The sequence below is a fragment of the Gouania willdenowi genome, chromosome 1 (genome assembly GCF_900634775.1).
Source record: "Gouania willdenowi chromosome 1, fGouWil2.1, whole genome shotgun sequence".
In the NCBI taxonomy this organism is placed as follows: Eukaryota; Metazoa; Chordata; class Actinopteri; order Blenniiformes; family Gobiesocidae; genus Gouania; species Gouania willdenowi.
The window spans coordinates 11598178-11624969 of NC_041044.1; the positions used below are offsets into that span (position 1 = coordinate 11598178).

General features: G+C 38.3%; 1 protein-coding gene across 3 annotated transcripts; it reads right to left on the bottom strand.

The window, feature by feature from the left end:
* On the bottom strand, positions 1–25739 carry LOC114454238 (mesothelin-like protein). 3 transcript variants are annotated; one of them, XM_028434760.1, is made up of 32 exons: positions 25598–25739; positions 23897–24103; positions 23700–23803; positions 22833–22950; positions 22559–22714; positions 20610–20827; positions 20430–20514; positions 20231–20358; positions 20023–20148; positions 19749–19939; positions 19568–19656; positions 19328–19456; positions 19128–19256; positions 18927–19044; positions 17831–18049; positions 17557–17723; positions 16716–16866; positions 16569–16631; positions 16363–16493; positions 13677–13762; positions 13469–13598; positions 9402–9592; positions 9225–9315; positions 9018–9147; positions 8599–8789; positions 7880–8041; positions 7663–7799; positions 6670–6812; positions 3729–3823; positions 3190–3496; positions 2746–3009; positions 1–579 (listed from the first exon to the last, which is right to left on the bottom strand). In XM_028434760.1, the coding sequence occupies exons 20-32, from the start codon at positions 13751–13753 to the stop codon at positions 506–508; spliced, it is 1992 nt and encodes a 663-aa protein (XP_028290561.1). In that variant the 5' UTR covers positions 13754–13762; positions 16363–16493; positions 16569–16631; positions 16716–16866; positions 17557–17723; positions 17831–18049; positions 18927–19044; positions 19128–19256; positions 19328–19456; positions 19568–19656; positions 19749–19939; positions 20023–20148; positions 20231–20358; positions 20430–20514; positions 20610–20827; positions 22559–22714; positions 22833–22950; positions 23700–23803; positions 23897–24103; positions 25598–25739; the 3' UTR covers positions 1–505. The 3 variants fall into 3 exon arrangements, with proteins under 3 accessions (XP_028290561.1, XP_028290477.1, XP_028290392.1); XM_028434676.1 differs by having other exon boundaries at positions 2746–3099; XM_028434591.1 differs by having other exon boundaries at positions 2746–3496.
* Between the last annotated feature and the right edge of the window lie 1053 nt (positions 25740–26792).

The window sequence follows — 26792 nt, forward strand, 5'->3', positions numbered from 1 at the left end:
TGAATATTCATTTTTATTTATTTAATAGAGATTAATTACAAACGTGTTTTTTTTTTCCTCCTTTGCCCCATATTTTCAGGGTAAGGCAAATAACAGTAAAGATGAAATATAATCTTTACTGGTGTTTTGGTTAACGTAAAAATGGGATTTTTTTGAAAAATTAAAAAAAAAAAATTGTTTTGAATATCTTTTGTATCATCAGACACACAATTCACTATTTCAAATTTGACTTTATTTTAATACAAATCACTAAAACCAAGAAGAGTAATATAATGTTTGACATCCCTAATACAGTGTCTTATATAATAATGCCCCTGAGATTTATTATATATTATAACCAACTATATTTACAACTATTGTGTTTTATATTGCACATAAACTATTTTCTTATACAGTGTTATACATATTTTCTTTGATTTGGGTTAAATAAAGACATTTTCTCTTCATTCTCTGTTCTTTGGGATGAACTGTCTAAAACCAGTTAGATATGAACAGTTTACACATATCACATGAAGTAGAGGAGTGTCAACATAACGAGGAAAGAGAAGCCAGCATCAGATCTGATCCGGGAAGCGTGACCTACAATAAAAAACAATAATCAATTAATGCTACAGAGCATTTTTACAGGTCATAACTTTCTAAATGATGTTTTGTATCAGAAAAATCCACAGACCATATGCAGCCTGACTCTAACCAACAAGCTTATGATCACTATAATACAGTGGTTCTCAAACTTTGTTGGATAGACTCCAGTTTGAACTTTCAAGCCCCACCTGCACCCTTTGCCCCCCAAATTATCCCGGCAAATAACACATTTTCAAATGTATTTAACTAACAGTTAACATCATGTTTCACAAAAAAAAAAAAAAAAAAAAAAAAAAAACTACATTAAACTAATCACCTGATTAAAAAACACATTTAAAAGTGCAGGTAATAATGAAACATTGTTTGACAACTGTGCCAAAAAGCTTTAACAGAACAAAAAGGAAATTTTGTGCATGCATGAAATGAACTAACAGAGAAAAAGTACCATCATGTTTCAAAATGCAAGTAACACATTTCATAAATAAATTTAAAAAAATATATCTGCATAAGAAGCAAACGTAAAAGTTCAAAATTAGAGGAAATTATTAAAAGTTTGCAATCTGTGCCAAAAAGCTCAAGAAAACAAAAAAGGAAATGTGTTTTTTAAAGTCAGCTATTGGAAATTTGTTTTGTGTTCTGCTCCATATGAAGTACATGCCGACGTAAATGATTATTTTTGCGCTTTAGTTCCATGATACATTTTGTTCCTGGTTGCAGTCTAATAATTTAATGCTCTTTTAATTTCTGCTCCATTTTTTAAAGCTTCTCATTATTACTTTGTTTGTGTGTAGGCGTTTTGTTTAGTGTTACTGATTATTGTAAATGAAGAAAGCCATTTTAGAAGATTAGAATGAAATTTAAAATTCCTTCCTGTTTGTCGCGCCCCACCCGTCATGTCTCCATTACCCATGAGGGGGGGTGCGCCACACACTTTGAAAACCATTGCTCTAATAGGTGAAGAAGAAGCAGAGAAATCCTGTAAAAAAAAAAAAAAAATCCGGCAGACATACATAAACTTGCTTCTCGTTAATTCACACGTGTGAAAATGTGATTATTAATGCTTGGAAATGTAAATGTACAAGGTCAGTTTAACCTGACTGATGTTTTTTATCGAGTTAATTGGCTTGAACAACTTAAAAACAACTTAGCTTTTGTTAATTCATCTACACACATTTGATGGCACAGTTACAACCCAAATGATCTTCTACCAGTTTTGCAAATAATGGTAAATACATTTAGGCTTTAAATTTATGTTTGGAACCAATTCTATCTAATTACAAAGCTTTCATTCAACTACAAATTTAATGTATGCAGTGTCAAAGATTTTATTCTCTTGACAAAGATGGTTTCTTACATAGTTGGGCCATGTTTACAATTTCAACCAAATCGTTTAGAAATCCTACATACCAGAACAGTTAGATCGAGCTGATTTTAGTTTTACTTAATTCCACACAGGGCACAAATTCTAGCGTTAGCCCTTATCCGGTGTTGGTTATTGTATAATAATAGAAAGTGTCTGGAGGTACGTTAAACTTAGCCATAGCCCCCGGGACCATAGTGCCTGCGTCACCACCGTGCCAGGATAGTCGCGTGGTCTAAGGCGCTGCACTCACCGCTAACGTGGGTTCGAAACCCATATTTGACAAATTTTTTTTGTCATTTTGACATATTTAACCGCAAATTCCACCTTTAAAAATAAATTTCCAACAAAAATAAACATTTGAGGGTTAGGGTTAGGGCTAAAATAAAAGGGTTAGCGGGGTAGCTAATAATAAATATGAGCTAAAATACAAATGACGGAACTTTAAGGCACGTGGTGCACCTATTACGTGACCTAAACTGGCCAATGAGGGGGGCTGCGTACCTATAGAGTGGCAGTCTATGGATACATTTAAAGTACTCATAGCCTTACTGAATTTGTTAAGTTCAGTTTAACCCATCGTAGTGTGTCAGCCAAGCATTTGAAATAATTTCACATATATCCCAACCTCTGATATGCAGATTCCGAGAGTGAAGCAAGGTTGAGAGCCTGTCTTTGTGTTTTGTGCATGTTGATCTTCTGCTGTCATTACTTGGGCAACACAACGTTTGTTAGTTTTGTTAGTTTAACTTTTAGTTGTGGTTTTTGACAACATTGAAACAAAGCCTCTAAGTGCTCACCTTTGATAGTGGTGGCGGCGGTGGTGGTGGTGGTTACATTATTGGAACCACCCGTGGAGCCGCCAGAAGATGAACCAGGTACAGCTGTTGATGAGTTTGATGGATTTGTTGCGTTTGTTGGGTTGGAGGTCACTCCTGTTGCATTTGTTGGTTTGGAGGTCACTCCTGTTGCGTTTGTTGGGTTGGAGGTCACTCCTGTTGCATTTGTTGGGTTGGAGGTCACTCCTGTTGCATTTGTTGGGTTGGAGGGCACTCCTGTTGCGTTTGTTGGGTTGGAGGGCACTCCTGTTGCGTTTGTTGGGTTGGAGGGCACTCCTGTTGCATTTGTTGGGTTGGAGGTCACTCCTGTTGCATTTGTTGGGTTGGAGGGCACTCCTGTTGCGTTTGTTGGGTTGGAGGGCACTCCTGTTGCGTTTGTTGGGTTGGAGGGCACTCCTGTTGCATTTGTTGGGTTGGAGGTCACTCCTGTTGCGTTTGTTGGGTTGAGGGTCACTCCTGTTGCATTTGTTGGGTTGGAGGGCACTCCTGTTGCATTTGTAGCAGCTCCAGGCGTCACGGTGACTGCTGTGTTGGGGGAGCTAGAGGAGGCCGTGGTGTCTGCCCTCCCTCCCATCAGCCCCACTCCCAGTCTATTAAGCTCTGACTGTAGTTGCCTGCTTGTCCAGTTCTGCACCAGCGAGTTGTTCTCATAGGACTTCAGTTCTGCTACGTTAGTACCAAGCAGATCTTTCACATTACTAACACTAAGGTTCTGTAAAGGGAAAAAAACATAAATGAGGAAAACCAATGACGCATTAAACATGATGTGCTGTCCATCTCTTTTGAACAGACAAAATCAAAGCCTGTCTTTCTAATGCAAGTAAAAACTAAAATGTGTTGAAATCACAGCCGTCCAAAGCAGTAGGACAGGCTGTAACATTTAAAATAACTGTTGATAACAAAAACTATGCACAGATCCATGCACGCACACTTAGAAGACTTACCAGTACAACTTCCTGATCCAGGCTGGTAAAAGTAGGCATGTCCATGTTGATATTGGATTGGACCAAACTTTGAACAAATTCAGAGTCTGCTCCCCCTGGAGGAGAGAAGGTATGTTGGTCAGTGAAGGCTCTTCCAGGCATAAACCTCTGTGTTTTGTACTACGACATTGGTTAATATCTTACCAGGGTAAATCACCATGGTAACTGATACTCAACTCAGAACTTAATATGTTCCGGATTCTGCCGGAACAAGATCCGGCACCTCCCAGATTTTGACTGGCACTTATTTGATTGGATCCAGCACCTCATTTGCTTTTAGGTGTTTTGATTAAATTTTGAAGCATTATATTTGGACAGCTGCGTCTTATATTGAGTTAAAATCACTGGACATTTCATTGTATACACAAAATTGAAGGTAAAATCTGAGCGCGAGTGAGGAATAGAGGGTAAAGTCAGGCCACGCCCCTTCCTGACGTATAAAGTGTGATTTTGCACAAAAATAGTTTGTGTGTCATCTTGGAAGACGGTAGAAAATGGCTAAAAAAAAAAAAAAAAAAAAAAAAAAAGCAGTTGGATTCAAAGAGCTTTTTTAAGCCAATAAGTGAAGCTAAGCCTGAGGTAAAGACGGTGGAAATCGCGGAGCAACAGCAGCACAGCAGCAGTTAGCGTAGCAAGTAGCAGCACCTGTAGCAACAATGCTAATGCTAGAGAACCTGCCTCCAACAAACAGGACACAGGAGGAGAACTATCCAGGAGAATGAGTCAGGGACAGAGAGAAGAGAAGGAGATGCTTTGGACATTGAAACCAGGGAAGTATGGAAAGAGGCTCAGTTCAAAGCCAAGATGAGCTTCTACTCTTGCCTTATCAAACACAAAACTCGGCTGTGAAATATATTAAAAAAGTTGCGAGGATACAAAGAAATCCCTGGCTGTTTTTTTGTGTGGCTGTTTTAACAAATAAAAAATTAAGCACGTGTTTTATTTTCATTTTCTGCTGTGTTGCTGATTGATTAGAGGAGTCATGTTTAGTGACTTTTGTGTAGCAGTGATTTTGTGCTGTCCTTGGTGTTGAAACATGGCAGATTTGACAGCTGTCACTCAGAGAGAGAGACGGATGCACTCAGTAATGGACGACTGTCTGTGCTTCTTTAACGCTGATTCATCATTCTTTTAAACATTTAGATTAATTGGTTGTGTTCATGTGTTCATTATTGACCCATTTAGTTAGCAAAAGGCACTTTAAATTTTAGTCTCTCTTTTACTGCTGGAACAACACGTAGCATTTTTTCCAGGACCTGATGATTTACAAATGAAGCACTGACTAAACGGCTAACCTTGTCTGGAGCAAGTTAAGTTCAGACTAAATGATTAGCTGACTAATCAGTTCTCTTACAAAATGACCTGCCCAGGAATGATCGGGTCATTCTCTGTACATGCTGCTGCGTGGATAGAATCTGACAGCGAAGAGCAGAGAAAGAATATTTATGGATAGATGCATTGCTTTCAATTTACCTGAGGACATCTTATAGAAAAGATATAGATTTTTATCTGATGGACTGACCATCAGCTGATGGAGCCTATGCATTGGAGGCCCTCCGTACCACAGAGCTATGAATTCATTTATTCACTCATAGGGTACTAATAGCCGCCGAGAGTTTCAGCAAGAACAAAGTGGCAAAGGCCTTGTAAGATAATATAGGCTACATCAAATATAAATAACGTCCACCTTATGATGTAGGCTGACTGAGATGTATACTGAATGCAGCATGTTCTTTTCACCGGGTCGTCAGAGCCATAGACTAAACCCAAAAGGAGTCGGAATACGTGATAAGGAGAAACACGTGTGTGCCTTAACAGATTGATCAGAGTATGTCCGTTCATTGTCCGAGAAATTAATGTGCCACAATCTCACAAATTTAAGCATTAACAATGCACTCTCACCTTAAAACAGTCGACTCTTCCCCACCCCTTCCATTGTGCTACCCTGACTTCCTCTTCCCTGTTCCCTTCCCCCTCACCTAGGTGTAACACTGTCTTCTTTTTTTATAACACCCCTTTAATAAAGTTTCTTTTACCCTTCCTTAGTGAACTCTGGTGATGCAATAAAATGAATTCATATATTTAATTGCAATAATAAAACATTGCTGGTCGTGAAAAGATTGCACAACATATAGTGTTGACCTTTGACAGCATGTGCAGACAAGGTGAAAAAATAAGAAAATAGATATATAACAGCAGCAATTTCCTGCCATCATTCCCATCTTCTTGCATGTGTGGGATTGGGAATGCACGGGCTTGTGCTTGCCAGTGTGACTTGTCCACTTTTTCTGGACCAAAACGTAAAGAATTGTCTTGATCAAATCGAAGTGATATACATTTTTAGGCTGTGGGTGAGTAGATTTTCATTGAAACCATCAGTAGGCATTGGTCAAGTTAGTTATTGAGAATTTATTTCAAACCTCAGCCCGAGTCCTTTCTAATACGTAAAGTCTGTTCACTGCCTCCATTATTCTCTTCCACAGAGCGTTTAAAATGAGCTCCTTAAATTCCAGTTTTCACACTACCGAAAAGCACATCTTTGTTTTTCTTCACCTCAACTGTAAGAATGCTTTTATAGAATATAGAATTTTTTTTATCTTGGAAACGTTTATTTCTTTGGCAATGTTTGTTAGACCTCAGTGGGCGGGGCCTCTGAACCTGGAATATTTGAGGGCGTAGCATGTTAATGACGATCAAATTCAGCCACAGCATTTATCAACACGTGATCAATGGTATGGTGAGATTGGTCAAATACAAATTTTTCATAACTCCCACATTGGTCCTGTCGTTCGACACAATGTGCACTCAGATTTGCACTTGTTTTTATGCAAGGTGGCTAAATGAGGACCACGATGTGTATATATATATGGATATGTGTGTGTTATGTGTGTGTGTTACTTACCTAGATAAGGCTGAGTGAGCTGGTACTCATCTGCAGACACTGCTGCTGCTGACCGGGTGTTGGTAGATTCCTGTCTGATGATGTGAAAGAGTAACTTCTTTTTCTCCAAGGAGCAGCTGGATACATCTGGAGGATCCATCTCTCTGAAACAGATACAACAAACACACTTTTTTTAGCCAAAATCTTAAGAAGGTTCAGGATGAAAGAAGACACAGTCCAAGGAGATGTGAAAACAGGCAAACAAAGTTTTCAACTGTATAAAAAAACCAACACCATCATCGTCATAGTTTGTGTTTATAAAAGCCGACTGCCATCTGTGGCTGCTCTGATGTGCATAGACGCTCACATTAACAGCTTCATACACATCAAAAGTAACTCCAACAAATATCATTGTGTTGTTCATCATAATAACTAAAATTTCAAAGAACATGATGAGAAATTCACAACAAAAACATAAAGAAAGAGCTAAATCAAAGAAATTTACATTGGAATCTTCGACTTTACATCACATTCCGGCCGAACTTGGTACCTCCCCATACATTGTATTTTAAGGTATAAAATTAGGCAAAGTTCTTTAATGTGTTATTTAATGTGTTATGTCTGTCAGTCTATGTTTCTATATTCTATATGCATTAATGATACTGATGGTACAGACACAGGCTAAATAATCCAAACAATGTCATGTATATTACGTGAAAAAGCTTGAATTGATTGGAATGGTACAAACTTTCCTTCTTTGAGACACTTTGATAAAAAAGTGATCACCATCACTGCAGTGGATTAATAGTTCACTTACTGGCTGATGAATTTAACTGACTTACAGGTGCTAATGATCACTGTGCTACATACTTCATTTTTAGTGGCCAAAATATTACATTTGATGTGCAGGAGGGACAATCTCATTATCATCATGTTACATGTAACATGGAGATGATAGTATCTCCGATGACACAATACAACAATCCAACCTTGTGTGCAGCCCTGTTTTCTCACCTGAGGCTCTGGTATGAGATGTTCATCAAAACATCAGTTCCCAGCGAGCAAAGGATCTCTCCCTGGATGATGTTGAGTTCAAGGCTGCCAAGTTTGTTTCCTTCCACACTCAGATACTTTAATACAACAGCTTCAGCCTTGACAAGGGAAACTGTTTGTTAACAATGGCATAATATTTTCCCTTAAACACATCACACGTTTGAGACTCTTTGTTTACCACAGTCAAGTTCCATGGCCCATCTGAAGATACCATCAAAAGTTCAAGCGTGTCAAGCTCTGTGATGGTCCATGCACGGATGTCTTCAACGGTAGCAACACGAGACATTGGACCAAATTGTTGAACCTCATTCTCTGGGATGCTGGAGCTGTTACTATAGGCCTGCAAACAAGTGATAATCACATTTAGTTTGTTAGGCAATATTATGGGCAACAGGGAGAGTTTGAAACTGACTGCAATGCATTGTATTATACTATATTAAAACTGTAGATAGACAACAGAATGGATCATTTAAAAGTACTGTAAAAGATGAAAGGATGATAAGCATGTAGTTTTAAGCGTTTTGGTGCTTTGAATGTCATACAAATAGCTGTGTATAATCATACAGTGTAAAAAAACAGGTTAGACTGAAATGATTGTTGGATCTTTACAGAACATAATTATTTAAGAAGAGTTTTGTTGATCATGGACGTTGAAAGTAATGAAAAACATATACAGTAGGTGGCGATATGCACTTATTCAAGTTGGTTGCAACACGCCACTAAGCAAGAAGGAAGAAGAAGAAGAAGCAATGCTTGTTTTAACTGTTTTGTTTTGTTGTTGCATATTTTACATTGTTTATACTTATTTTAAAAAAAATGTCTATGACCCCCCCTCAAGTTTATTTGTTGTAGATGTATATTAGACTATACATGCATGCACTGTCCAAACTCACTTACTTCGTTCAACTTGTTGAGAACAATCTTGAGGTAATCATCTTCATCCACTTTGTCAGTAATGGAATTCAAGTGTTCTTTTACAAAGGTTGGCATCAGGCAGTATTCAAACTGTGATATGTCGCTGTAGTCAAAGGGAAAGCTTTCATCGCTGACGGTCACTGATGTGATCTCTCCCACCTCGCACCGAGCATCTGAGGCACAGAAAATACAAGGGCCTAAATGGGAAAACCAAGACTTACAGCTATAACGTGTTTTGTATTTCATTCAGATTAAAAAAATATATTTGTTAGATTATACAGTATTTAATTTTTTACTATGAATGTATGCGTGCGTGCATGTGTGAATGAGTGAGGGGATGGATGGATGGATCATGGAATAAAAGAATACTTCCAGCATGAACAACACATCAGAAAACTGACCCACAGAGCGCTTTGACTTCCGTCTTCGGGCCTTTCTTATTTCCTTTATCCATTTCCTTCTCTTTTCTCTGCCCACTCCATTGCGCTTTAGGACTTTCTTGAAGTACCTAACAAAGTTGCGCATTTCTCTCTATATTCATAGAAAAGATAAACATGATTAACCCAAGGTTGGGCGCTAGCACAACACAACTGTCATTTGTTACCCACTTTGTTAATGTGAGCATAGAAATCAGAGGTGAAATGCAACGGTAACATCCCCAGCTTCTCCAAAGTGCCAGAAATCCATTGTGAGACAATTCTGGTCAAAATAAAAAAACAAAAACTTTGATTATTACAACAAATCTATTTATTTTAACAGTGAAATCTTGTGTGTTGCATACACACCCATATGGTGTGGCTCCGGTCATCAGGAGGTTTTCCACAGCAGTTCTCTGATCATTTGTGCTATCTTCACAGGTTTTTAGCTCTTCCAGGATGAATGGATCTGAGGTTTGGATGTATTCAGCATCAAGGAAGCAGCACATGTTTCCCAAAACTAAGATGTTATCCTTTGTCAAGCTTGTGTTTGTAATTCCCTAAAAAACACAGAGATATATTGATTGGTTTATAGACATAAAGAACACTGTAAACATTGTAGTACATTTGTTAACACCAATAAGGTAGAAGATGTGTAGCATATGCATTTTGGACATGGCTTTGGCATACAGTAATTGCCTTAGCTAATAATAATAATAATTTAAAAGTTGTGTTCAATTCAGAGTGGTTTTAGGCCAACTTTGAATATTGTCATGGTCTGGCCAGTGGCTGTTTTTTTAAGGCAGTGGCTATCCATACGGTTGCTGTATCAATATACCGACATTCTATCCGTACGCAGCGCCCCATTTGGCCAGTTTAGGTCACGTGATTGGTCAGTCATTGACCAGTTTAGGTCATGTGACTAAGATTAAATCTAACTGTAAATCTAACCCTAACCCTAAAAATTGTTGCAATATTGGGTTATAACCTAACCTTAACCACGGTGTGGTGAAACTTGAGTGACATGCGTTGGCCCGTGCCCTGCCTTTGATTCCCTATTCCAAACTGAATGGTCCGAGGACTATTCAGGGGGAGTCAACGAGTCCCATAAACAATAATCCTAAACCTAACCCCTACATACTTGTACTTCGGTAACCGTACCAATAGCACTGGTGGTTGTCCGTACGGCAACTGTAGAAATAGGCACTTTCTTTTTCAAAGTTGGACTTTGTTGTGTGTTCATTTTTGTGTGATCTTCTGTTCGTTCTCATACTCAGTTATGCCGTGATATGCAAACGTTCGAGCGACAGACAAAACACCCAAAAAAATTAGTTATTAGCAAAATGCAGGATCTAAAAACCAAAAAGCATTTTCTCCAAGATCAGAAATAGAGGGTGGTAAACCAGGTGTGTCCCTAAATCCTTTGATGGCGTTGTTTCCTCAACTGCTGTGAGGAATTCACTAAGATTGAGATGCAAATTGGTGTAGACATGGTTGAGACCGCCCTATTTAAATGAACATTTTGCTTGTTCATTGTGGAGAGGTGTATGCACAGAAGCACTAAATGACATTTGAAGAAGTTCAATTGGAGGTGGGTGGACTTCTCTGTCTGCTGCACAAACATGTAATAATATAGAAAACAAAATAAACAAATAAAAACCAAGAATTTTTAAACCTAAATATATTTTTCCCCTTAACTTAATGTGGCTGTTCTGTCAGTTATTGTAACATTGTTCTTATCAGTCCATGGAAAACATGCAGATTCGGACAAAAACCGTCCTATTGATCTGTGTTAATGCAGCGACACAGTCTGTCAACCAGTCGATCAGCAACCTTCTCACGCACACTCTCATATGTAAACATTGTTCCATCGCTGCATAAATTATGCAGCAGCTGAGCTGATTCTGGCCTGACGCTCCTGCCATCAACGCGACACGAGATTTTGACGGTCAAAACATGGAGAGGAAGACACAGGAGCTCATTGAAATGGTGTGTCCGGAGCGATATCCATTAAGCTCTACGCAAAGAATCCTCTGCACTGCAGCATGACACACCGGACTCCACACAGGCAGCCTCATGTTGAGCTGTTTCTTTCCCTCACACACACACTTTACTCTGCATTTTCTTTCACTGGCGTAAATATTGACTTTTGTTTTATTTTAAATATTTTCTGATACTAAAAAGGTTAACTGGAGCATTTTTTCCATCTCCGGTGTGTTTTGTATCACCATTCAGTGCAGTTTTGATCTCTGTGTGTGTTTGCACCTGCATGTAAGTCGTAATATTTTTGCAAACAGTTGCTGATTTGATGAATTGCATTGCGCCCACTGCATTAATTTTTTTGCATTTCCCCCTCCTATTTTTTTGCTCCACTTGTGAGAGCCGCCTATATTACATATTAATCAGAGGGAAACGTGCTAAATGGATTGTGGGCACAGAGTGACGCTTTGAACACGCGCAGTCCTGATATCCTGGAGTTTGCACCCCTTATTAGCGCATGGAGTGACGTTTGCACACGTTTTAATACCCCTAAACCTTTAGTGAATTTGGCCCTTAGAGTAGAGGTCAAGCCACACCCACATGCTACGAGGGTGATTTTGCGCAAAAATAGTTTTTCTGTGAGCGCTGAAGACGGTAGAAAATGGCTAAAAATGGCTAATAAGTGAAGATAAGCCTGAGGTAAAGGTTGTTTCTGTGGAAATCAGGAAGGAAAGCAGCAGCAGTAGCAGCACAGTAGCAGTTAGTTTAGCAACTAATAGCACCTGTCATGCACCTATCCAGTGGACAAGAGGAGGCTTATGAAAGACAAGGCAGGCCTCGTCTGTTAAATATGTTAAAAAGTTGCGAGGATACAAAGTTCTCCATTATTTTGACAAATAAAAGTAAGCACGCATTTATTTTCATTTTCTGCTCTGCTGCTAATTCATTAGATGAGTTATGGCCTTTTGTTAAAACAACTGCTTTGTAAAAGTTTGCAAATATTTGTATTTGTGGGTTTTTGTGTTCTGAAAGTTTAGTGACCTTTGTGGCTAAATTAGCGCTGATCTTGCGATGTCTTTGTTGCTGAAACACGGCAGATTTTGACAGCTGTCACTCAGAGAGTGAAAGACGGAAGCTCTGTAACGGGCGATTGTTTGTGCTTCTTTAATGCTGATTGGTTGTTTGTGTTCATGTGATATTATTGGCCCATTTAGTTAACAAAAGGTGCTTTAAAAAATTTATTCTGTTACATTTTTGTCTAATTCTTAGTGCCGGTTTAGTGTAGAATAACCATACTGTGAAAGTTTCCTATGGTAGACAATGGGCATGCGCACCTGGCAAACTGCGCATGCGCGTCCGTCATGTTGAAAAAAGGTAAGAATCTTTCCTTTAATTTTTAGGGTTCGGGTTAGGGTTAGAATTATTGTTTATCATAGTAGGAAAATTTAAGGTAGCAAAATATTGTACGTATACGTGTAAATATTTACTACGCTATTAGTGTGCATGCGCCTGTAGGAGCCTTTCATGCGTACGATTATTTTTCACTACACTGGAACAACACTCAGTGTTTGCTCCAGGACCTGATGATTTACAAATTAAGCACTGGTTATAGGAGTGAAGACAGTTCAAAGTTTTTTAGTAATGTTGGAGATTGAAAGAACGGTTCTTCCCAACAAAGTGTTTTCAACCCTGTTAATGTGATCGCTGTGACAACAGCTTGGGGTTGCACATGTTAAAGTGCTATTATGTAGTTCCAGCCGTTCCTGTAACTTTTCAAAAACCCATTCCTGTGTGGTGCAAGGAATGGTTTAATGTGTGTGTCATCTCATGTTTTACCCAAGAGGCTTCTTCCATTCTGAACTGAACCCTTCCAACGTCAAGCCCTTGGAGAGGGCTTGACGTTGGAAGGGTAATTGACTAAGTTGTGGTTAGGTGAGTATTGTTTTAAACAATCAATAGATTGTTGACATGAGATGATCTAACAAATCCACTGTAAATTTTGACATCAAATTTTGAGTTAGTTTTAGTCATAGTCATTGTCATAGTTTTGACTAAAATGCAACTTAGATTTAGTCAAATGTAGTCATCAGGACTGTTTCAGTAGAGTCTAGTTTTAGTCAACTAAATGACATTAAGTTTTTACTAGACAAAATCTGTTACAGACATATTTGAATAAAATATACAGCATATGAGTTTATGTCTTTTTAAAGATTAATTTACCCTTCATCAACCTAATATGATATTAATATTTGTATTGTATTTTTTTCTTCTTCTAATTAGTCAAAGTCTAGTTATTGTCACTAGTCAACAGAAACTATGATGAAAACTTTTAGTCAACAAAATTACAACTGGTTAGATCACATAAGTTTAGTTTTCAGAAAAAGCCAATTTGGATTAGTTCAATGTCTTTAAGCATGGACCTTCAGAAACTGGTCATTGATGGTGTAAGGACTCACCAGGCAAACTATGGCGTTTTGAATCAGAGCAGCCCTTTTGTAGCTGAGGGTTTGGGAGAAGAGAGAGAAGTCTGCATCTCCCAACTGTTCAAAATAAGACCTGCAGCTGGCCTGTAGCACCAGTGAGTAACTGCAGGAAGATACAGAAACAATAACACGTTGGTCTCAAAATAAATGACAACTTTTAAAACAAGGGGACACTACTTACTCATAATACAGCAGCAAATCTGGCGGATAGAGTTCAAAGTTGATGACATCAGAGTCTCCTTTGATGTGGTTGTACATGCAGGTCAGCTGTTGGGAGAAATAGATAGAGAGTACTGCATTTTGTCTTCAGTGGGGATCCAAAGGGCTCATCAGGTCAGACTCAGTCTTAAAATGTTGAGTGACTTTATTGAAGACAGAAAGCTGTGTATTCCAATTACACTCATAATTCATATTTGCAAAATTTGATTCACAATTCATTATTGAGAAAAACTAATATTTAAAGCTACGTTGTAAAGCTTAAAGGGCCCCATGTTATGCTAAATCAACTTTTCTGTGCTCTAACATCATAAAAGTGCTATTAGGGCTTCATTACACATGCCCAAAGTGTTTTTTCATTGATTCCCTCAATCGTAGTTAGAGGGTTATTTGCTCCAATTTGATGACGCGTTCCCACTTTGATGACAAATTTGATGCGGCATTGAGCTGGAGAAGCCGCACCTCCAAAGAAGCTCTCTTCCGTGATTGACATGTAAACAGACACGCCCATAAAGGTGAGCATTTCAGCATCCTTTGCACAGTGCTATGTATGTAGGAGGAAGTCAGTGTCCCGTCTATAGACACGCCCCACTCATGACTATGCATAAGTAGGCCGCAAAATCAGCCGGTTTGTGTAGAGTTGCTCAGAAAGTGACTTTTCAGAGGCTAAAACTCTGGAAAACAGGCGAGTTTAGGACACAAAAACTTCAAAGACTAGTTTTTGGGGTTCTTAGAACAAATGGAGATGGTGTGAAAAATAGCATGACATGGGACCTTTAAGGAAGATGTAAGACACCAGACCTATTGCATATTAAAGACAATAGATTAAAATTTCTAGATTTAACAGGAATCTCAGGCCTATCATGGAAGGCCTATATGTGTTTTGTCAACAGAAATAGGATCCAGCACCAAACCTGATCAGAAAATGCATTTAAGGCAATAGTCGATGGATGGATAATAGTAAAAGTCAACAATGATCATGGAAGACACAATACTGTCTTTATTAACAGTTGATAATGTGTTTTAATACTGTATTTGCAGCAACATTTCTAAACATGCAATTCTGCACCTGACTTTTTGTGTGTGAACACAATCATTGTATTTCAGCAAATGTTTTTATTTCAACATTCCAATTACTATGATGTCACTTTGGAACTTCCTGTAACCAACTACGATGACAGAAAAACTAACCACTTACAGTCCAGTAACGCTTAAGGTTTAATTTATATCTGTGATGATGCACAAACCCTATTATTATTGTTTTTTTTCATTCTGAATTTACTATACTATTCCCTGGGCATATTTGTAACAGCAAAGTAAAAAGTATTCTCTATTATTACCATCCATTATTAGGGGTGGGGCAATATATTGAGTTTTTGATACAATACTAGAAATTGAAATCACAAATTTGATACAAAGTGATATTTTGGAGAGGAAAAAAATAAATTTGTTTATTTATTCTTCATTATTATCATGTTTATTAAAATTAAAATGCATTTGACTTTGTATGACTTTTTCAATTTTCAAACAGAAGTAATAAAAAAAACAATAACATAATAACTCTTTTCCTTTTTAAAGTGCAGAAACTTTTCAAGTGCCACCGCCAGACTGACAACTCATGCCAGTCTAACTGTAGAACCACACAGCTAATATATGGTCATCATAATGACATCCTTAAAGAAAAAAAAACACAGTCTACACCAGGGTTGGGGTCAATTATAATTGTAATTGCATAATTGATTACTAATTACATTTATGGCGTAATTATAATTGTAACTGCAATTGGAAAAAAGTGTTGCTGTCATAATCATAATTTAATTGTAAATTACTTTAGTAATTGAAAATGTAATTGTAATTTACTTTCTGAGGATAAAAAATAATTGTAATTTCATTGTAATCGGAAAAATGCTGGTCACTGTAATCATAATTGAACATGGGTAATTGAAAACAATTGTAACTGAAAAATGTAATTGGCCCCAACCCTGGTCTACACCATAGACTAGGGCTTCTCAATTCATTGAAATTCGATTACGATTTTGATTATTACACGCAGCGATTACAGAAATTAAATTAATCAAAAATAAAACTAATATTAAAAAAAATTATATATATATTTACATATTAACATATGTTTTATTCGCTAAATAAAATAAATCCACTATTTTGGACATACTATGCAACATGCAAGCTCCTCCCCTCCGCCCCGCCCCTCTCAAAGCCAAAGCTAGCCTGCAGGCCAACACAAGGAAAGTTGTTGCTAGTGGTCTTGAAACATGGCAGGAGAAATGCAGCAAAAACTCTTGGTAAACAAGTGGCAAGTCAAATTCTCTTCTATGGGAACACTTTGGGTTTGTTGATGAAGACCTAGCGCAAAGACACATCACGTACAAGAAGTATTTTGTTTTATGCAAAAGTGAACATACTTGATTTTAGTGTTTAAAGGATTTTATTTATGTTTAAAGAATATATTTTGTGTTTTTTTGTACAAAAAATAAATAACTTTTTAGTTGACAAATAATCGTTTGAATAATCAGGATTTCAATTATGACTAAAGTAATCGTGATAATTTTTTTTTCTAGAATCGAGCAGCCCTACCATAGACTATTTATCCCACCCCTAATAAATATTACTCAGTCCTTCTTTCTTCTTACCTGGGTCTCTACCAATTTGACTCTGTTATTGCCTTTTCTGCGACAGGCTTTGACCAGGCTCTTAATCTGATCTTTTGAATGGACCTCACTCCAATGCTAGGTGAAACCCTTGTAGAACAGAAGATGACAAACTGCACACAGATGGGCTGTATCACTTACAAAGTTCTGCACCAAAGTAACCTTTTTTCATCTTTATTGACACATACTTGTTGCACCTCCAAGCTCTGAGGTCGAATTTTCATTAGCAATACACTAAAGAATATCATGGCCTGTAAGAAAATATAAACTAAATTGAGATTAAAATATACACAAGTGTTTATACTTTGTATGTTTGTCAACTGTTATTCTCCCACCTGCTGCCGCTTCCATTTCTTTCTGTTGAGTACTTTGATGACTGTTTTTTTTGTTTGAGAAGCCCACCAGCAGCAGGTCGATGGATAAAAGGGGCCAGATCATCTGGAACGTTCTGTAGGATGACTTCATTGTTGTGTTGTGAGATATAATCTGTGAAAAACATGATGTGGCATTAGCACATTCATTTAGATTGGTCGGTCTTTCTGGCTTCTTCCATAACTCTTAACAAACATATGTGCCATGAAAGTTAATGGATAATTCAACCTCTGGAGCAAAAAATCTATTCGATTAAAACAGACCTCAAATGGCCAAAAACCTATTGAAAAACATTTTTTACAACCACAGTTTAACCATCTGGTTTGTGTCAGTGTTACCTACAGCAAGCCCACTACGATCAAGAATCGAGAACATTTTTCAAAATGCTTGTTTTGTTGTCATGTTGTTTCTATTTGCTAGTATCCCTCATAATATACATATGATTTACAAATTGATTTATTATGGAAGAAGAAGAGACGCAGAAGAGAAGAAAGAAGAAGAAGAAGAAAGAAGAAGAAGAAGACGAAGAAGAAGAAGAGAAGAAGAAGAAGAAGAAGCAGAAGAGAGAAGAGAAGAAGACGAAGAAGAAGAAGAAGAAGAAGAGAAGAGAAGAAGAAGAAGAAGAAGAAGAGAAGAAAGAAGAAGAAGAAGAAGAAGAAGAATCATTTGGTAGTATATATATCTCTTTTGAGCTATCACAAGCTTGTATGCTTACTACAATTTTAAATTGTTATTGACTATTGCACCCTTCCTTACAATCTCTTCAAATTTTGGGGATTTTTTTTTTACCTTATGCATTCATACCTGAGAAACAAATCTTTCCTGAATAGATGTGGAGCAGTCAACAAGTTCTGCAGGAGTGAAGAGTCTTTGGAGGCAGTTATGAGCTCGGAGCCATTTATGTCAAGGAGGAGTTGGGAGGGAAAGCCCTTGAGGAGACAGTTTAGCCTCAGTAATGATGTTGCATTCATCTAATTGGGCAGTAAGAGAGAGAAGTATTCACACAATCATGAAAAAGGAAAAAACATATTTTTATCAAAAAAAATTTTCAAGAATACCATCAGTGTAAAAGACAAACCTGCATCACTCCTGAAGAAGACATAGCCTGGATGATGATTCTGGCCTGACTGTGTCTCCAATCGCATATGGTACTAAAAGTACTGAGGTGAGTCATGATCAGCATTGGACTCAAAGACTTAAGCTGGTTGATGGACAGGCTGGTCACTTTGGAGCCAAGAGCGTTAATGTCAGTAGAGGTAATGTTATCCCCAAGGTTACCAGCCAAGGCAACAGACACCTACCAGTGGAAGGAAAGTGTAGTGAAGACCAGTCAAGTGTACTGTGCCAATGTTTCAGGAGATCCCCCAAACATTATTAAAATTAGACACAAGAAAATGACCCTTCGGCCTGAATATTTAATCATTCTTGAGTTTCTGACACATGTCAACCCTGTAGCATCTTCTTCAATAACAAAACATATTTTCCTTAATTTTCAATAGAATCCAACAAAATAATCTATGGCTGATTATTTCAGAGTCAGTGGGTCTGGTATGTTGTTTTACACCTGATTAAAATGTTTCATGCCGTGGCTGGTTAGTTCATTGGATTTTAAATCCACTTTGATTAACAAAAAACAGGATCATGTTATTACTATTAAACTATGCATTGCATAAGTTGAAGGAAAAATAGAAGGAAAATATCTAATATACAGGATTAGTGTCAAATACTTAAGCCAGAGTGTTAAGAATTCAAAGATCTACAAAATAATCTTCCTCAAACTTTGTCCGAAACCTTTTCTGTTATTAGGAATTTTTTTGGGAGTGATGACAACCTCACTATTTCACCAATTCACTGGTTCCCAAACTACAAAAAACAACAAGTAGATACAAAGAATTAAAGAAAGTCGAAGTTTAGTGGAAGCTGCATTATGATGGCCACCTAAGAATAGAGAACAAATATGATGAGTGAACATGGAAACGATATTCCTCTGATTTATTTGAAGTTTATAAGAGTTGATATTGATCTTCCAGTGACGTCAAAGCCTGAAAGTATAAATCTTATGTGTGGCTATGTACAAACTGTAGGAACTTAAAGGGGTAATGTGTGAAGGTGAGAAAATGTAGTATGCAGTGCCTGAATCACAGTGCCTGTGTATGTTTAAACCTGTTACCTACCTGTGGGTCCAGATTTGTACAGATATTTGTTAGGTTGAACTGAACGATCCTGCTTTCCTCTGCTGTCAGCTGAACAAATGCACGGCCGGGAGCCACACATCGGCACAAAAGAGGAAGACTGCAGACAGAGTGGAGTCAGTCATTAACTGATACAACTAAGTGTGTGCAGTGGGACACATGTGCTGCCCATTTGCTAATCACAGAAGGGGATTGAAGTTTATATCCTGTTGATAGACGAGCTGGGTATAGTAGTTGGTGAGGTTTATAGGTAAGACAGAGTGATTGAGCAGAGCAATATTCAGTGGATCCACAGTGAACAGCTTGGATGACCTGCGGACGGAGGAGAAAAGCAGTTCTGGATTTTGTCTTCTGCATTCTTGGACAGTAGTTTTAATCAGTACCTCTTCAGATCCAAATGAATGAAGATCCTCTATTGTGAGGACAGGCTATGAATGGGCCAATGTACTCTGCAAACCATGCAGTGGAGTTTTAGCTCTGGGTTGCTTCATTGTAGCATCTTGGAATTGTTTCTACAAAAAACAACAATATAAGGCTTAATCTTTTACTTCCTATGTCAACGCGTCTTTCAAAACAAATTGTTCAAAAAAGGTTTTTTCCGATGACTTCCTGTGAGGATTTACCTGAAGTGAGGTAATCCTTGATACTAATGAAGACATCCTGCCTTCCAAAGTCAGTTGCAGTGTAGTTATGCTCACCAAGAACTGATATGCTGAGGCAAAACATTAATAAAGAATGCATCATGATATAAAACTACAGATCTTCAAAGTAGCCTTTCTTGATAATGCTGAGAACTAAACGTACAGCTTTTGAAAGGCGATGCAAGAGGCATTGTGTGTGAAGTTCGGACTGATCAGTTCCATGGTCAGGGGTAGGGCATGTAATTTTCTAAACCACTAAATAAAGCATCAACCTCTGGCCTGCTGGTTATTGTGATGAGAATCGGCCCATAGGCAAAGTAGTACTTGCTGTCTCAATGATCGCACGACTTGCTCCTGTGGACAAAGTGTGATAGAAGATAACGGTACTGTATCACCACAGTGTGTTACTATTTAAGGGTGCCTGGTTTGCAACATACAGTGCCTAAGAATGTTGCGATCTGGGTTGTAGTTGCGAAGGAGCCAACAAAGCCCATTATTACTGTCCACAACATCAGGCAAACTAGATATTCCCCAAGATGTGACGGAGGCATGGAGTTCACCAACTTCAAAAACAAAAAGAAAAATGGTCATTCTGGTTGTTCTTTTAGCTTGCATTGCTTACTTAAAACCATCAGCTGAACCCACCAGATGTGTTCTGTTATGAGGCATAAGCGACAGGAAGCTGGTCAGATTCGGACTTGGAACCCCAAGAAGGAGTTCAGAACAAGGTGTAGAAACTGTGGTGCTATTGTAGCAGTGAAGAGGTGTTGGATCTAATTTAAGGACAGATGTTAACTGACCTGAATGAGAAGAGAACAAGCAGACGTTGCTATGTTATACTTACCCTTTAGACTCTGTATGATGTGGTCATGGATTTGTTTTGTGTGTCCTTATGGAGTGTTGATGAAGTCTGATTCAGACTCTCCACACTGTAACAAACACTTTGCTCAGTAAATAAATTACAAACACTGGTTTACTTGTGTATCGTATTGGTGAAATCAGATTGGATCAGATGTGTGCTTACCCCATCTGCTCAACTTCGCAGCTCCGTGTTCTCAGGATGTTGAAAAATGGCGCCACATGTTGTGGTGACAGGCTTGACCAGCAAAGCCGGTACAGCCGGTTGTGGAGCCAAATCATCACAATTGAATCGCTCACCGAGGGATCGGAGAGGTTTCCCGATCAAACACCACCTGTAAAATGGCTGACCTCAACCTCAGACGGGAACAATTTGTTCTGACCCTGTGGATAAAAAAAGAAGTGGAAAAAGTTATTTGTGTGTGCTAGATTAAAAGTGCACTTAATTATTGTGGAAGGTTTTCCATTCTATTCTGATAGCACTCAGCCACCAACATACATACAATTAAGTGACCACCCACCTCCACAAAGCTGTAAATCCAAGAGAAACACTAAAGTGGATTTGATAAACCAATGCTATAGCTTTAGGTTTTAGGTCCAAAACAAAGGCCAAAAATGTATCGCAAACAACTTTAAGGGCAGTATTATGAAAAATAACTTTATAATGGTTTTTGCTACAGTGATATACATTCCTGTAGCCTCATTCAAAGGGCCAAAGTTTAAAAAGTTATCTTTCCTCCCTCCCTTGCTATTCCACATTTTGTAAAAATTCAACTCCAAACAGGCAAGTTTGATTTTTCCCCCAATATTACGTCATAAGGGGAAACTCCTCCTCCTGACAATCCTGGCTGCTCCTACTCTATAAGATCGTGAGTTCCTCCCTCTCAAACTACCTCACAGGTAAAACAAAAAAAACCCATTATACTTAATTGTCATGTATTATGTAAAGCTACATGCATGAAATGTGTTCTCTGCATTTAACCCCTCCCTGAGGAGCAGTGGGCAGCCACGCTGTAGCACCAAGGGAGCAGTTGGGGTTAATATAAGGGACTGATCAACATCCCACAGTGATGGACCAGAGAGGTAAGAACCATTGAGCCTACGATTACAAGCCTGCTTCCTTAACCACTGGTCACTTATCCACAGATAATATATATAGATTATCCAGTAAATAGATAATCCGAAAGTGCAGGTGTGAGCGCTCCACAATCAGTTCCACTTTTAGCTCCCGTTATATTGCCCGTATCACCTTTACATGATCTAACGTGTTTGTGAAGTGAGAAGAACAAAAAAGCGACGTAGCACTGGTGAGTGTTTGAAACAGATGACGGACTCCGCCTGCTGATGTGATAAACACACATACCGTGCAGCAGCATTTGTCAGACTCACAATCACAATAGCCGCTTAACACAATAGCCATGTGTTTTACTGTAATGTGCAGTTTTTGCTGAAAACAATACAAGAGTTGTGGATAGAAAAGAAATTGGTATGGTGATCACCCTCTCAGAGCGAGGCATGAAGTCAGCGTCTACTAGTGGAGTAGTCGAGACCGGTCTTGTCTCGAGACCAAATTTTAAAGGTCTTAATCTCGTCTCGGAGGCATTCGACTCGGTCTTGTCCCGGACTCGGGCTGGCCCGGACTTGGGATTTTCTGTCAAGACCGATCATCTGTAGTTTTGGGGAAATTAACTATAAGGTACTTAGATAAACATCTTTTGAAGTATTTTTATTCGACAATACTAAATAACTGGCTTTATTCTAATTTTTTAAATCATAGTTTTTAATGTGGTTAAGGAAAATATATATTGTATATTTTCATCAGCACCAAAACAAAAGTTATTGCACTTTTTACTTGTAATGCAGCACATTTTATATATAATTTGACAATATAGATTTTTACATTTGGTTTTGCTGTTGCAAGTAACAATGCAATTCATTAATCAGTTTTTAAAAATTAATCATTGTCAAGCAATATACAGAAATAAGTGACTGGCTTCCTGAGTTGATAAATGGTGCTGAGTATTGAGTGTTTGCAAATTTTATTTGGTTTATATTTTTAGGCATTTCTGCTCTGGCATGTGTATGATTGAGTTTGATGTGTTTTCTTTGCTTTACCATGATTGCAGGAGGAGAAATCATCAAAGAAAGTGGCAGCTGTTTGCTGGGAACATGATTCATCACCATGGTAGCCTGTTCAGAAGACATGAGTAGGCCTGGTGTGGCTGACACCTCAGCGAGCTGTCTGACAGTCAGCTGTGGCAAGGCTTCCAACTGCACACAAACATGAGAATCACTACAGAATCAATTAAGGTACAGATGCAAACACCTAAACAGAAAACAAGTTAATAAATGATGTGAAAATATGGAGACAATGAAAAATCAAACGCACAGCTGAGAAGTTTGAGTAGAGCATCTGAATGTTGTGGAAGGACAGGAGGCCGGAAACCTTCCGAGATTCAGCTGCAGCCATTGCCCACTGTGGTTATTGTGTAAGCTGCAAGAAGGGTCTAACACACCAACATTTAATGTAAAATGTATTACATTGATGCTATCAAACAATATCAGGAGTCCAAGCAAAGTTCTAAAGATGAACCAATGATAGCTCAGTGTTTATCAAATGCTTTGAGTGAGTGTGCCAGCATTTCATTATGTTATCACTGATATATATCTTGCATGGTGTTAATGACACTATTCATCACATTTAAGTAATGAAACCTGAGATGTATGTATCTGTGAGTGCACTGTTTTGTTTCGTACTTTGTTTCACAATTTCTCTAAAGCTTAAATAATGTATTTAGGGACAGTCACTAAAGTTGCTGGTATGAGTAAGTGTCTGTGTGTGTGTGTGTGCGTGTGCGCATGTGTCTGTGGTGTGTGTGCGTGTGTGCGTTGTGTGGTTATAATGAGAGATGCTATGATCAGAACGGGGAGGTATAGGAGCATTACATAGATGCAATTGGTGTTAACTTTAAATTGTATCAAATAATGTATTAAATAAATCAGTAGATAATAAAGGTAGTTATACCCATTAGATACAAACAGAAACCTACTTTACTCTTTTCATCTTTATAGTTATTGGAGATTGTATACTTGCTAATGTTCCATAAATAAAGCATGCCAGCATAGTCACTAGCTAACTCGTTTGAAACCATATCTTGGTGACTGACAAAATGACCACAGCTCAGTTTGTTGACTCCATTAAATATCCCGCATTGTTTATCCTCAAACAGGTTATTTGCACCCATACAAGGCCTACCTGTTGTGTCATTCCTCGTCAGGAAAGCCTTAATGAAGTGTGTGTAAACAGACATCTGCTGAGTGAGAGTCATATGAGGCTGAACGCCACTCAAAGACTGGACACTGAAAAAAAATGAATTGAGAGGGTTACTTTATTAATGAAAAGTTAGGTCTTAAGCTAAAACAGCTGTTTACACAAAACCTGTCTGTGCCTACATGTGCTGGAAGGTACTGCAGCTTAATCCCCTAGAGGTGAGGCATGAAAGGAAGTGGTGGAAACAGCCGGCAGGAGTGGTTTCAGGCGGTGAACCACAACTGAATAATCGTAGGATTGTTGAGGTGGGCGTGGCCAAGGTTGTCCAAACGGATTTCTCGTATAGAGTCCAGAATCACAGAAAGGGCAGGATTGCTGGGATTGAGTGTCTACAACACAGATATATACAAATAAACAGATAAATAAAAACAAGTCTGTTTTCTGTGCTGTTCTAAAAGCTACAGTAACACTTTACTTGAAATTTTATACATAAGGCTGACATCACACTGTCATTATCTATCATTAGCATGAATACGGTCATGAAGGCTGTAAATAAAGCTGCAGTATGTAGAATCCTCTCTCCGCTCCGTTTTGAAACCAAAACCGAAACTTAGCCTCCCTTACCGGTATCTTTTGTGAACGCTGTTAGCTAATTTTTTCTCAATGGAGGCTAGTGACTAATGTATGGACTTTATCTTGTGTTATTGGAGATTTTTCTGGTGTTTTGGAAACTCTGACATGAATGGACGTATCACTCTGCAGTTACTGCCCAGAACAGCGGTTGCTGTAGTCAGCTCGTCCCCGCCACAAGCTCACACAGGCAGATGTGATCTCACCTGCCTGCCGCTCAGGGCAGACTGACAACCACCACTCTGCATCCAGACTGTAAAATTACTTCACCCTAAATATGCTTCTCTTAAGTTCACATCGGTCTGCCTTTTTCCTCTTGCTTTGCTGTGTAACTGTTGTGTCTACACAATGATGGAGACTTCTGCTGGAACGTCCGTCATTGTATGTGTGCACTTGTATTAATCCTTATTTAATTAACAGTCTTTTACTTAATCATGTAAGTTTTTTCTTTCTCCTTCTTTGTTTGGTGATTACTCTTTTTATTTGTAATATTTCTTGAGCCTCTGTAATGCAAGTAATTTCCCCCTGGGATAAAGAAAGTACTTCTGATTCTAATTCTGATTACACTTTACTACCGATTGTATGTGAAAGTACCTGACTTCACTCAAGCAGCCAATAGTAATGCCCAAACAGCTCATGGAGCACACGTGTTTGCAGAAAGATCTCTGATTGGCTGACATTCAGCGTCACAATCCTGGATTTTTAAACTTCATTTACAGAGCCAGTAGAAGGAGAAGAGATTCACTGTCCACTCAGAACACTTGAATTTACAAATGGTTAAAGATGGTTATGCATTTTTGACCAAATTATACCAAAATTTGTACGCACCAGGTCCTTTGAAAAAGGATTTTCACTTACTGGTGGCGAGTCTGACATAGTGGGAAAAGTGCATATCTTCTTTTGGAAGGTAAGCTAGTATGACCAATGCAGACTCCAACTTGTAAACACAGCTGTTTCCTCTGAGCAGGTAGAGTGCTGCGCATGTGCATTTCTTTTCTAAACTTTGGGAAAATCGTCGTCTATGCCTTTAAGGTTAGGGGTTGGGGTTAGGGTAACAAATGACACTTAATGATTGCCTTCATTACACCTTATTCATGCTAATGACAGGTGACATGTCATAATAATGACAGCAAAATCTCAGCCTTATGTATTTACTTATGTATATAAGTAAAGTGTTAACAAAACTACTACTTTATTCTATTTTTGCCTTCTTGTCATCATTAACAATCTAGAAAGTGTTTTTGTACTGATACCATATTAGACAGATGATCCAGAGCTTGGTCCAGCACAGGAGAAGCTTTAGAAGAGGAAAAGCTTCCAAACCGGTCTGGAGCTGCTGGGGTCAGACGAGCGATTACACTTAAGCACAGCTGCCAGATCTTCTGCTGATAGATATGTCAGCTGTGGAAAAAGAGAAAGCAAGTTAGTGTTGACAATTCCACAAAAAAACAAAGTCTCATTCTTTTAGAGGTTTACGCGACCTAACTGAAGCACATGCATATTCCTCCACTGTGAAGTCGCAGAAACGTCACTCATTGTGTTGCTGTCGAGGTTGAGCTGAAACTCCGTACTGTGTTTCACAAACAAAGAATGTCTGTTTCGTTCTAATATAATACAAAGGTTGAAGTAGGTGGTCATTTAGTGCATGTGTCTCACCTGTTCACTCCAACACAAATATCTGTTTTCTGTAGAAAAACACAACAAAGATGTACACAAATTAGAGCGTAACAACACATTTTTGATTGCTCTAAATATTGGCCGAGTTAACGTACCATGATCATGGTGATGTTACACTGAAGAGATAAAACACAAAGAAAGAAATTAGATTACAAGACTACAAGATCTGATCATTTTGAAATAAGAAATCTACATTCACAGTTATGCATAATATTTACCTCTCCGCTGTATATGATGCAACCTAAAATGAAAAAAAGAAATATAGAAATTAGATGATGTTATGGTCCCATGACAGACAAAAGTTTAAGAAAAAAGTTTTAAAAGTGAGGCTGTCCCAAAATATCTAATACAGTTTCTTCTTCTTTGTGAAGGTGCAAACATGCTCCAGCTGATTATATACATACATTCTGGCACTGCCCCTCTCTGAGTACGTACTGGTCTGAAATTTTTGATGTGTTATCCAGGGTCACTGGGAAATTATAGTTCCAATGCTTTAACTGCTCTTTTTGGTGTGTGCCACCTGCACTTTGCCTTTCCTCTAACCAAAAGGACCTGGTAGCATTCTCATCCTTTTGGCGAGGAGGGCGATTCTTCTGATGTGGAAATCGTCAGCTCCACCTACAAGTGTATATTGGATTAAAGAGGTTGCTCTACTTCCTTAAATTGGAAAAAATCAGGCTGACCCTCTCTGGATCTGAGAAGTCCTTTGGAAAAACTTGGAATCCTTTCTTTTCATATATCAAAGTACAGAATGCCATCTTGATGTTGACT

Bases quoted from the DNA above. Each gene is read 5' to 3' on its own strand.
- LOC114454238 (XM_028434591.1), bottom strand. From the start codon at position 13,753: ATGTACAACCACATCAAAGGAGACTCTGATGTCATCAACTTTGAACTC. The intron at 9,593-13,468 runs GTGAGTCCTTAC...TGTGTTTTTTAG, and splicing joins AAAACGCCATAGTTTGCCTG to GGAATTACAAACACAAGCTT. The intron at 8,790-9,017 runs GTCAGTTTTCTG...TCTGTGCCTCAG, and splicing joins GAAGTCAAAGCGCTCTGTGG to ATGCTCGGTGCGAGGTGGGA.